The sequence below is a fragment of the Rana temporaria genome, chromosome 2 (assembly GCF_905171775.1).
Source record: "Rana temporaria chromosome 2, aRanTem1.1, whole genome shotgun sequence".
Classification (NCBI taxonomy): Eukaryota; Metazoa; Chordata; class Amphibia; order Anura; family Ranidae; genus Rana; species Rana temporaria.
The window spans coordinates 506289412-506302796 of NC_053490.1; the positions used below are offsets into that span (position 1 = coordinate 506289412).

Here is a 13385-nt window from a genome sequence, read left to right on the forward strand (position 1 = left end):
GACAATGTTGCTGGATGTTGGCCTGTGATGTGGCAGTCTCCTTGCTATATGAGGGTTGTATCTGTTGGATTGGGCCATCTCTTAGCTAGATTGGGATGTCGCTTTGCTGGATAGGGAGGTCGCTTTGCTGGATTTCTGTGGATATATCTATGCTGATTTGGGATTTCTTTTTGCCTGATTGAAATATATTTTTGCTGGATTGGACTGTCTCTTTTGCTGAATATATGGGTCTGTCTCTTTGCTGGATTGAGATGTCTCTTTTAATGGATTTGTAACGGTATGGCCCGTGGGACCTAGAAGGGTGTGTGGTACTCCCGTTTCAGCTTTACCAATGACTCTTGTGTCTAGGGTCATCCTATGTCCACTAGTGGCATAGGATGACTGAGAACTGATATCTTGGATTACATGAGATGGGGCAGTAATGATAATTCACAATGTATTCAAGAATGTCTAGAAGAACTAATTACAACTGGTCAATAGAGTGACTCGTTCAATATGGAACATAGTCTGTCAAGGGGGGTAATTAAGTCTGCTACTGTCATGTAAATTAACCTTAGTTTGGCTTCTAAAGACCTGTTCATTGTGTGGTGCTAATTAACACTGTATTGTGTGAAAGTTCTATTGATGATAGATGTGGAATGTGAATTCACACAATCTAAAAAGGTCAGATGTCTGACTTATGTTTACTAAAGGAATGTGTATTGTATTGAGGTGAAAAGAGCTTATCTCAGAGTCACCTCGTCTGGGTAAATGGTTAGTAATTAGCTCATGTGGATTGTGTCAGACCCGGTGCCAGAAAGTCTACCCAAGAAATGTGTATTGGAGGCTCGTTAGCACCCATTGTATGATGTTATGGGTGGAGTGTGTCATTGTCCCTTTGATTACTGCAGCATGCTTTCTACTGTATAAAAACCTGAGTTTACCATTAAAGTGTCTATTCGTTTGGAACCAGAGAACAGAGCTGTGTGTCTCGTTTTCTGGGGGAAATCCAATGGCTCCTGTCTGCTGGATTGTGGAGTGTCGATAAGCTGTCGTGGGTTGGTGGAATGGAATATCGTAATGACGTTAACCACTGACCGTCACGGGATTGGATTCATTTTCATATAGTAAGTGTTAAAACAAAAGTGGGTGCACTAAAGCAGTGCTCATCAACCCTGTCCTCAGGGCCCACTAACAGGCCAGGTTTGCAGGGTAACCAAAAAACATGACAGGTGATATAATTTGCTGCTCAGTGATTGCAGTATTCTTGTCTGCATCTCCCCAAGGTAATACATAAAACCTGGCCTGCTAGTGGGTCCTGAGGACAGGGTTGGTGACCACTGCACTAAAGGTGGGATGGCCAGTGAGTGGATTCAGTGGGCGGGCCCTGGGGAAAGTTAGTGGTTAGGCCCAGGGGGGCCCAGGCCTATAGCCATATAAGGGGCCCAAAAACTTCTGGTGGCTGCCCTGGATACATGCAATGCATGGTTTATGATCTACTAACTGGAAATGTATGTACATTTTAGATTTACCTCCTTAATCTCCTGAAGAAGTGGACTTCTGAAATGATCTATATATATATATATATATATATATATATATATATATATATATATATATATATATATATATATATATATATATATATATATACACACACACACACATATACATATATACACACACACACACAGTATCTCACAAAGGTGAGTACACTCCTCACATTATTGTAAATATTTTATTAGATATTTTCATGTGACATTAGATTGTAAGCTCTTCTGAGCAGGGCCCTCTTAATCCTCTTGTATTTTATTGTATTATAACTGTATTGTCTCCCTTTTTATATTATAAAGTGCTGCGTAAACTGTTGATGCTATATAAATCCTGTATTATAATAATAATGTATTCCAACATAACGACCCCAAACACACCTCCAAGACGACCACTGCCTTGCTAAAGAAGCTGAGGGTAAAGGTGGTGGACTGGCCAAGCATGTCTCCAGACCTAAACCCAATTGAGCATCTGTGGGGCATCCTCAAACAGAAGGTGGAGGAGCGCAAGGTCTCCAACATCCACCAGCTTGATGTCATCAAGAAGGAGTGGAAGAGGACTCCAGTGGCAACCTGTGAAGCTCTGGTGATCTCCATGCCCAAGAGGGCTAAGGCAGTGCTGGAAAATAATGGTGGCCACACAAAATATTTACACTTTGTGCCCAATTTGGACATTTTCACTTAGGGGTGTACTCCCTTTTATTGCCAGCTGTTTACACATTAATGGCCGTGTGTTGAGTTATATTGAGGGGACAGCACATTTACACTGTTACATAAGCTGTTCACTCACTACTTTACATTGTAGCAAAGTGTCATTTCTTCAGTGTTGTCACATGAAAAGATAGAATAAAATAATTACAAAAATGTGAGGGGTGTACTCACTTTTATGAGATACTATGTGTGTGTGCATATATATGTATACACACCAGGGCTCAAGTCCTGCGGGAACGGAGTCCCTGTTTTTATTAATACAGCACATCATGTGATAATTGTTCAATATTTGTTCCTTTATTAAGTATACAAAAAAATACACATACTGATTTTTACAAAAGAAAAAAAGGCTACACTGCTGCAGTAGAAACGCGTAGAGACACGGGGAGTCAATTCCTCTTCCTGGTCCTAAATTTCTCCTCCAAATTGGTGGGGGGCTCCATTCCTGTACAAGGCTTCTCTGGTCTCTTCTCTTCTTCGTGTTTCAGTATAGTTGGCCTAATGACGTCAATATCGCGACCTAGATGATCTATTATGTTGGAGACGGCAGTGGATGGAGCATGGAAGTCAACCAAGAAATACCTAGAAAATAAGAAAATGTTGATTTTAAAGAGAATATATATATATATATATATATATATATATATATATATATCTTATTTATTTTATTTATATTAGGCAAGAACAAAAAGTACTATTCACTACATATAGGGAAAACACAAAGCAGAGCATTCCATTAAAGCGTATCTAAAAACTTAAAAAAAAAAAAAAAAAAAACACTGCAGATGTAGGGCTCTTTCACACGTCCGTTCAGTTTTTCAGATCAGTTTTTTTTTCATCAGTTGATCCGTTTTTCCATCAGTTTTCCGTCAGTTTTTGCATCCGTTTTTGCATCCGTTTTTGCATCCGTTTTTGCATCCGTTTTTGCATCCGTTTTTGCATCCGTTTTTGCATCCGTTTTTGCATCCGTTTTTGCATCCGTTTTTGCATCCGTTTTTGCATCCGTTTTTGCATCCGTTTTTGCATCCGTTTTTGCATCCGTTTTTGCATCCGTTTTTGCATCCGTTTTTGCATCCGTTTTTGCATCCGTTTTTGCATCCGTTTTTGCATCCGTTTTTTTTTTGGGGGGGCTTTTTACATAGAAAAACGGATGTTAGCGGAACGGATGATAAACGGATCATCCGTTAACGTCCGTTTTTCGTCCGTTCCGTTTTTTAGACGGAAGGAAAATAGGGTTTTCTTCCGTCCAAAAAAACGGAACTGAACGCAGACGGATGCTAACGGACGTTAGCGGATGCTCATCCGCTAACGGACGCTAGCCCATAGGGAAGCATTGCGGTCCGTTAACGGACGTCCAAAAAACGGACGAACGGAACGGACGTGTGAAAGAGCCCTAAGGGTCCTTTCATACGTGCGGACTGTTTGTCCGTTTTTTCATACGTCTGTTTACGGACTGCAATGCTTTCCAATAGGATAGCGTACGTTAGCGGATGAGCATCCGTTAACATCCGTCCCCGTTAAGCTCAGTTTTTTTGAATGGAAGAAAACCCTATTTTTCTTCCGTCCAAAAAACGGAACGGACGAAAAACGGATGTTAGCGGAGGATCCGTTTAACATCCGATCCGCTAACATCCGTTTTTCATCAAAATATGTAATAAAAATAAAGTTCCAAAAAAAAAAAGGGATGAAAAACGGATGGCAACTGATGAAAAACGGATGGCAACTGATGAAAAACGGATGGCAACTGATGATAAAAAACTGATCTAAAAAACGGTCCGCACGTGTGAAAGAGCCCTAACAATCCCATGATGTGGTGGCCAAATTATATTTTCAAAAAATGTTTTCCCTTTTATTTTCACCTGGTAAGGCTGGGTTCACACTACGGTTTTCCCGTCCGTCAGCCGCATACGATTTCAGTATTGAAAACGTACGGGCCCGGACGGGAAAACGTAGAGATAGACAATGCATTGCAAATCGTATGCACTCGAATGCATCCGGGTGCGTACGATTTGCTGGCAAAACGTTTTTTAAACGTACGCAAAACCGTGTTCAACCACGGTTTTGCGGTCGTTTTTAAAACAGTATGGCAACCGCATACGTTTTCCTTTAACATTAATGTTAATGGAAAACGCACATATGTGCGGTGCCATACGTTCACGTCCGTTTCAGCCGCATACGTTTTTTCATATAAATCGTATGCGGCTGACGGACGGGAAAACCGTAGTGTGAACCCAGCCTGATTCTGCCACCAACACACTTCCTGATTCTTAGAGTTTACATACACTTTAAGTGTGACACAATTTTTTATTATAGCCCATTCACACCATTGCCTCTTGCACATTCAATTTACATACATTATACACCGTACATTATCATGTGTTGCAACCGATTCATTTGAACAGACCACAAATGCACTAAATAAAAAAATAAATAATTGCTTGCTCCATGTTTTGAAATGCAGCGAACCCCAACTTACATTGGTGTTTCATCTTGTATTGCGGTCCACTGCAATGCAGGATGAAGCCTCAAACTATTGCAGGTGTGTTATGAGGTTGTGTTGGGTGCCATTCAGAGTGAAAAACCTCCAGGAAACCTTTAGGACAGGGTTTTTTTTGTTTTTAACTGGGTGTATCAAAACCCCCTTGGGCTTATGGGAAGCAAATGAAGAAGGGTATGGAACTAAATCTCAATGCTGAGAACTACAGGCAGATACTTATCCATCATGCCATACCATCATGGAGGCATGTAATTGGCCTCAAATTTATTCTGCAACAGGACAACGACCACAATCAGCCAAGGTCATCAAGAACCATATTTTATGTAAAGAAGGACAAGGATTCCTGGAAGTGATGGTTTGGCCCCTACGGAGCCCTGATCTCAAACATCATGGAGTCTGCTTGGGATTACATGGAGAGACAGAAGGATTTGAGGCGGCCTACATTTCCAGAAGAAGATCTGTGGTTGGTTCTCCAAGATGTTTGGAACAACCTACAGTACCTACCGCCTACCTTTCTTCAAAAACTGTGTAAGTGTACAGTGGGAAAAATAATTATTTGATCCCCTAAAGATTTTGTAAGTTTGCACACTTGAAAAGAAGGGTCTATAATTTTGATCATAGGTGTATATTAAATGACAGAGACAGAATATCAACCAAAAATCAAGAACAAACACAAATGTTATAAATTGAGTTGCAGTTCAGTGAGTAAAATAAGTATTTGATCCCCTACCAACCAACAATAATTCTGTCTCCCACAGACTGGCTACAGTATGTGTTCATGTGGTACACAGATTAGTCCTGTTAATTTAAGAAGGTGCTCCTTAGGGCCCTTTCACACGTGTGTCCGTCAGCTCAGCGGTGATCGCTCCGTATATCCCCACTGAGCCGGCGGCTGACAGGGCGGTCCCCGCACACTGTGCAGGGACCGGACTCTCCCCAATGGGGGATCGGATGAACACGGACCGTGTGTCCGTGTTCATCCGATCCGATGACAGAAGAAAAAAATAGGGTTTTCTTCTGTCCGCAAAATCGGATCTTTGCGGAGGCGGGTGATTATGGGCGTCAGCGGATGTTTATCACATAGGGACCAATGTATGTCCCGTTTTCATCCGCAAATGGATGGATGAAAAAGCGGCCCAACGACAACTCGTTATGTGTATAAAAGACACCTGTCCACAGAATCTCCATTCAAACCCACCATCATGGGCAAGACCAAAGAGCTGTCAAAGGACGTCAGGGACAAGATTGTAGACCCGCACAAGGCTGGAATGGGCTACAAGACCATCAGCAAGAAGTGAGGGATCAGCCCAGAACTCTACGAGAGGAGCTTGTGAATGATCTCAAGGCAGTTGGGACCTCCATCACCAAAGAGGCCATGTATTGTAAAATCTTGGATGAGAACCTTCTTCCCTCAGCTGGAACACTGAAGATGGGTCGTGGATGGGTCTTTCATCCATGACAATAACCCAAAATATGCTGTCAAGGCAAGAAAGGAGTGGCTCAAGAAGAAGCACATTAAAAGCGTTGTAAAGGCAGAAGTTTTTCTTTTTTATCTTAAAGGGGTTGTAAAGGTAAATGTTTTTCCCCCCCTAATGCATCCTATGCATTAGGGGGGAAAAACATCCGACGGTACCGCCCCCCCCCCCGAACCCTCCGTTTTACTTACCTCACTGAACTGCAACTCAATTTATAACATTTGTATCGTGTGTTTTCTGGATTTGTGGTTGATTCTCGGTTTCCATCATTTAAAATACACTTATGATAAAAATTATAGTAGGAAAACTTACAAAATCTGCAGGGGATTAAAAAATTATTTCCCCTTAATGTATCTAAAATAACTGATGCTGTTTTGAAGGCAAAAGGGTGGCCACACCAAATATTGATTTGATTTTCACTTCTGTTCATTTACGTTCCATTTTCTTAATTGATAAAAAGAAACTATTATTAACACTTTTTTGAATATGCCCGCCGCTGTATCACGGGATCGCGCCCGTAAAAGCTTTCCACCATGCGAGCTCGCTCGCATGAAGGTGGAAAGCTTTTGCGAGGAGGAGCCGAGACAGCCGCAGAGGGACCCCAGAAGACAGGATTCGGGGACAGCTGCACAGTGGAGGTAAGTATAACATGTTTGTTATTTAACAAAAAAAAAAGTCCCTTTAATGCATTCTATGCATCAAGATAAAAAGCCTTCTGTTTGTAGCAGCCGCCCCAGCACCCCCCAATACTTACCCGAGCCCCATATCTGTCCATGAGTCTCTCGGCCGTCCGCGAGTTTCCCTCCCGACTGGCTGAGATGCAGCAGCAGGGCCATTGGCTCTTGCGGCTGTCAAAGTCAGTTAGCCAATCATGAGAGAGAGTGGACAGGGTCGAACGGCAGATTTGTGTCTGAATGGACACAGGGAGCTGCAGCTTGGCTTTGGTGCCCCCATAGCGAGCTGCTTGTTGTGGGGACAATCGACAGGAGGGAGGGGCCAGGAGCAGCGAAGAGGGACCAGAGAAGAGGAGGATCCAGGCTACCCTGCCCAAATTAAAAATGAGACTTTACAATCAATTTAAGGTCAGAGTGGCCTAGCCAGTCTCCAGACCTTAATCCTGTAGGAAGTGTATGGAAGGAGCTGAAACTTTGAGTTGCCAAGCAACAGCTAAGAAGCCTTAAAGGGGTTGTAAAGGTAAACGTTTTTTCAACTTAATGCATTCTATGCATTAAGGTGAAAAACCATCTGCGGATAAGAGGCCCCCCCAAACCCCCCCTTTACTTACCTTACCCCTCGAAAATCCTGCGCCGTGAACGTGCAGGCTTCCCGGCTCATTCATCGGTTGATTAAAAGCAGCGCAGCCATTGGCTCGCGCTGCTGTCAATCACATCCAATGACGCAGCGCGCTAGGGGGCGGGGCTGAGTGATACAGTCGGGAGCTACGGCTGCATCACGGGAGCGTGCCCGCAAAAACTCAACACCATGCTCGCTCACTCGCATGAAGGTGTTGAGTCCATGCGGGGGGGAGCCAAGACAGCCGCCGAGGGACCCCAGAAGACCAGGTTCGGGGACACTCTGTGCAAAACGAGCTGCACAGTGGAGACAAGTATAACATGTCTGTTATTTAAAAAAATAATAATTAAACTTTAGTGATCCTTTAAGGATATAGAGAAGATCCGTTATGAAAAGTGGACAAAAAATGGTGACCAGGTGCGAGGCATTCTTTTTTTCCTTCATTGCAATTAAAGCAGAGGCTCAGCTCATGAAGCTGTAACAATCATTTTTAATAAGCGCTAAAAATAAAAAAACTTATGGCTTAACAGAACAATTACTATTGCAAAAGACACTTGTTTAGACTTTGTGAATTGAGCTTCCCTGACTAATAGCTTGAGGGTAATAATAAGACGTGAAACCGCAAACATTTACTGACAAGAATCCGTTGGACTCTCCTCGATTTTGCAGCTTCCTGCTTCACTTTCATTAAAATATAAAAAAAAAAAAGAAAAAAAAAAAAAGGAAAAGAAAATCTGCAGGTACTGTAGATCTTTAAACATGCAGTGCATGCAATATGACCCCCGAGACTCAAAAGTTTAAATAAAATAAAAAAAAAACATACAAAAAAAGTGATATACAATTTATGTGTATGCAAACTAACAGTAAATGTCTTTTTTTGCACCCTTCGGTCTGTTAAAGCCAAGCTGAAATGAAAAAACGACACTTTTCTTTCAACAGCGACCCTTCCTCCACTACATAAACCTTAACCACTTAAGGACCGCCTCCTGCACATATACGTCAGCAGAATGGCACGGCTGGGCACAAGCACGTACCTGTACGTCCTCTTTAAGTGCCCATCCATGGGTCGTGGGCGACCCACGACCCGGTCCGAAGCTCCGTGACCGATGGCCCCGATCGCCGCTGGAGTCGCGCGATCGGTCCCCGGAGCTGAAGAACGGGGAGAGCTGTGTGTAAAACACACCTTCCCCGTTCTTCACTGTGGCGCTCTCATTGATCGTGTGTTCCCGGATATAGGGAAGCACGATCAATGACGTCACACCTACAGCCACCCCCCCTACAGTTAGAAACACAGATGAGGTTACACTTAACCCCGTCAGCGCCCCCTAGTGGTTAACTCCCAAACAATTGTAATTTTCACAGTAAACAATGCATTTTTATAGCATTTTTTGCTGTGAAAATGACAATTGTCCCAAAAATGTGTCCGCCATAATGTCGCGGTCATGAAAAAAAAAAAAAAAAAATAGATCGCCGCCATTAGTAGTAAAAATGCAATAAAACTATCCCCTTATTTGTAAACACTATACAAACCAATCGATAAACGCTTATTACGATTTTTTTTACGTATTGGCCTAAACTGAGGAAACATTTTTTTTTGGGATATATTTTTGGGGGATATTAATTATAGCAAAAAGGAAAAAATATAGAATTTTTTTCAAAATTGTCGCTTATTTTTGTTTACAGCGCAAAAAATAAAAACCGCAGAGGTGATCCAATACCACCAAAAGAAAGCTCTATTTGTGGGGGGAAAAAAAAGGATGCCAATTTTGTTTGGGAGCCACGTCGCAAAAACTGTCCGGGTCCTTTACCTGCATTTTGGTCCGAGTCTTAAGTGGTTAATTCCCACCACCATCTTTTTATTATTAATATTATTGTCTGGCCTGTCTCCATTTCTGCCAATGAAAGGGTTTTATCATACATGTTCAACAAATGCAAAAAAAAAAAAAACACAACACGAAAACAAAGAGAAACCCCCCCCCCCAAAATAAAAACGTATGAGCCGATAACCTTCTGCCTCTGCTTAGCTTGGTTTCCTGCTATCACTGTACACTCCAAGACACCTGGAAAAAGAGGAAGGTGTTATGTAGTCCTACCAGACTCCCTGCCCTAGGGTGATACTACCTCTCAGTACAGTTGCCACCTTAGGACAGGGAAGTTGATTAAAGGCAGGATTGCCAGGTTAAAAAAAAAAAAAGAAAAAGTGAGGAGGGAAAAAAAAATTAGAAAATAAAAAAAGGAATGTATCATTAAACATGGTTTATTATATCTGTTTGATAAGTGAATAAAATACAGCAGTTTATCCTGCCAGAAATTCACTTAGCATGTAACTTGCTGTACACTCTGCATAAGCTGCACCAAAAATTCTGATGCCGCGTACACACGACCGTTATTCGGATTGTAAAAAATTACGTTTAAGTTTTTTTTTCAACCCGATCCTTAAAACGGCCTTGCCTACACACGATCGTGAAAAGAAAATGCTCTAGCAAAGCGCGGTGGCGTACAACACGTACGACGGCACTATAAAGGGGAAGTTCCATTCGGATGACGCCACCCTTGGGGCTGCTGATTCCGTGTGACGATTTGCGCTTTTCTGTTTGTTACAGCGTGATGAATGTGCTTACTCCATTATGAACGGTAGTTTTACCAGAACGAGCGCTCCCATCTCATAACTTGCATCTGAGCATGCGCGATTTTGTCACGTCGTTAAAGCCCACAAACGACCATTTTTTACGACGTAAAAAAAAACTACAACGTTAAAAACTACGTGAAAAATTAGAGCATGTTCGAAATTTTTAATGCCCATTTTTTACATCGTGAAAAATGCTCTGGAGCCTACACACAATCGTTTTTAAAGACATTAAAAAAAAAAATTCATTTTTTACAACCCCAAAGATGGTCGTGTGTACGCGGCATTAGTGTTGTCATCAGCATGATCACCATCCTGTCTACTCATCTTAGCGGGGAAGGTGTTCTGTAGTTCAGGTGCGAACTGGGCAAGGCTAAAAAAAAAAAAAAAAAAAAAACAATAGTAACCTTGAACTGGCGCAAGCAGCCTAGAGTGACAGCGCCGTTTCTCCATATACAGTACAGTAAAGGAGTGTTGTCACCTTAGGAGACAAAGAAGCGGATTTACTAAAACTGGAGATTGCAAAATCTGGTGCAGCTCTGCATAGAAACCAGCTTCTAGGTTGCACTTCTTTATGAACAATACGCTGGGTCAGGCAACCAAATAGCGTAACAGCGACCGAGTGACAGGTCCACTTTATATTCAGCCTTGGAATAAAAGGGCCATTTGTGGGAAAGCGCTAAGCTTGAATAAATATTGTAAATCCCTGACGATATTTGTACAAATCTTCTTATCCAAATCTATATTCTGTCTTCTTACCCAGGCTGACAGCTAAAGCCATTTAGGCGAGGAGACACACGGCATACTATGGGCAGAGAACACAGCTCTGCCCGCAACCGCAATGCCAGGAAACTGCAATGCCTCATTCCTCTTAGAAGCCGTGTCAGAGCTGCGGCAGCTGGTAACACAAAGGCACTGGAAATTTCCACTACGAGGAGAGAGGTGGGCGAGGGGCGGTGGGGAAGTGAGCTGGCCCCTGTGCTCCCTCTCTCACCCAGCCAGTCTGTGTGCCTTTCCCATCGCTCTGAGACTTGGATGCCAATGTTCTGGGCAGGAGGAGAAGGATGGGAGGCGTAGCATCCTATTCAGCAGCTCAGCAGACAAGCAAGCAAATAAAAAGGTGGCTAGTGTAGGTGTGGGGGAAACCGATGACAAAAAAAAGCAGAGGTTAAAAAATAAAAATAAATCAATGGAGGCATCTGATTACCCGTCACATTGCCAGCTTCTTATAATTTCAAGTAGACCTAAAGTAAAAAAACAATCTACAGTTCCCTTGCTACAAGAGTAAAGAGACCCATTTCAAGAATATTATACCCAGAAGATTTTAAAGTACATTTTATGTATCTTATGCATTCATTTACCTAAAGGAGCCTTTGTCTAGACATTCAAAAAACCTGAGACCTCCTAACATCAGGTGTCCCCTTCAGCGTGCCCCCTTACATCAGGTGTCCCCTTCAGCGTGCCCCCTTACATCAGGTGTCCCCTTCAGCGTGCCCCCTTACATCAGGTGTCCCCTTCAGCGTGCCCCCTTACATCAGGTGTCCCCTTCAGCGTGCCCCCTTACATCAGGTGTCCCCTTCAGCGTGCCCCCTTACATCAGGTGTCCCCTTCAGCGTGCCCCCTTACATCAGGTGTCCCCTTTATATCGGGCCCCCACTACAGTGCCCCCTTACATCAGGTGTCCCCTTTATATCGAGCCCCCTTACATCAGGTGTTCCCTTAGATCAGATGACCCCATCAGTGTCCCCTTTATATCGAGCCCCCACTACAGTACCCTCTTACATCAGGCTTCCCCATCAGAGTGCTCCTTTACATTAGAGTACCCCCTTACAACAGATTGTTCCTTTGCATCGGGTGTCCCCATCGGGGCGCTTCCTTGCATCGGGTGTCCCCATCGGGGCGCTTCCCTGAATCGGGTGTCCCCATCGGGGCGCTTCCCTGAATCGGGTGTCCCCATCGGGGCGCTTCCCTGAATCGGGTGTCCCCATCGGGGCGCTTCCCTGAATCGGGTGTCCCCATCGGGGCGCTTCCCTGAATCGGGTGTCCCCATCGGGGCGCTTCCCTGAATCGGGTGTCCCCATCGGGGCGCTTCCCTGAATCGGGTGTCCCCATCGGGGCGCTTCCCTGAATCGGGTGTCCCCATCGGGGCGCTTCCCTGAATCGGGTGTCCCCATGTGTGTCATCAGGGGGCACCCGTTTTCAGAGAAGATGGCAGCATGGGGCTGGGTGTGAAACAGTGGGGCTCCAGATCCCTAGAGAACGCCTCTGGATTGTTGGACATATCAGTATGCCTTTTTTGTGGACAACCCAGTAAAAAAAAGGTAAAGAGGGACGACGTTCCTTTTTTAGGGGCCATTTCTGATCGAAAGCCAAGTCAGTTCTTAGCATTGTTTCACAAAAAAAAAAAATCCCCTTATAGGATTACATCAGCAGAGTTGAAGAGTTGCCAACAGCCAACAATCAGACTTCAGCTATTCTGGTGGGTTGGGAATTTAATTTAATCACTGTCTTACTATACAAGCCCAGAATGCCAGTGTGTGCCATTGTCCTGAGATATGACAGTGCTCCCCCTTACTGTACACAAGGGTTAAACCCAAAGCAGACACCCCTTTGCTCCCGCTCTACACTTCTGATCAGCTGGCTTTATGACATCGCCAGTTGCCAAGTAACCTCCAGGGATACCCACTGAGGTGGTCCTGCATCTCAGCACTAACAGACTTTAGCAGCTAACAAGAAGGGACAACGAATACCGGTAACTTACAAAGGGGGATAACAATGTGCCAATTAAATCCGTCTGGCCCAGATAAATGAAAGGATCCATGGCTTGGTTTTGGTGCTTGGCCAGTTCACAGAGACATATGATATTGTATACTTAAACAGGGAACCTTGCACACACTTTTCATTTTAAAGCGAAGTTCCACCAATAAAAAAGTCAGCAGCTACAAAAAGTGTAGCTGCTGACTTATTAAATCGGACACTCACCTGTCCCAGGTTCCAGTGATGCAGGCAGACGAAAGTCCCGCTCGTCGCCCCCTCCTCTCTGCGGCGCCGGCATCTTGGCTGTAGGTGCCTGGCTGTGGCTTCACAGCCATGCACACACTGCGAATGTGCGAGCCGAGCTGCGCACTGCAATTGGCCGGGCAATCATCTGGGACCTGTGACGTGTCCCAGATGATTGGCGAGAGGAAGAGGGGAGAGGCGAACTTCCTTCTGGTGCCTCGGAGCCCGGGAGCTGAAACCCTCTAAAAAAGACC

At 44.0% G+C, this 13385-nt stretch overlaps 1 protein-coding gene across 1 annotated transcript in view; it reads right to left on the reverse strand.

The window, feature by feature from the left end:
- Window positions 1-2515: 2515 nt before the first annotated feature.
- Window positions 2516-13385, reverse strand: part of MRPS6 (mitochondrial ribosomal protein S6) — an 84088-nt gene continuing 73218 nt past the window's right edge. Inside the window, exon 3 of the mRNA XM_040338939.1 lies at window positions 2516-2822. Coding sequence (XP_040194873.1) covers window positions 2630-2822 — 193 coding nt within the window. The 3' untranslated portion in view covers window positions 2516-2629. The remainder of the gene's footprint in view (window positions 2823-13385) is intronic.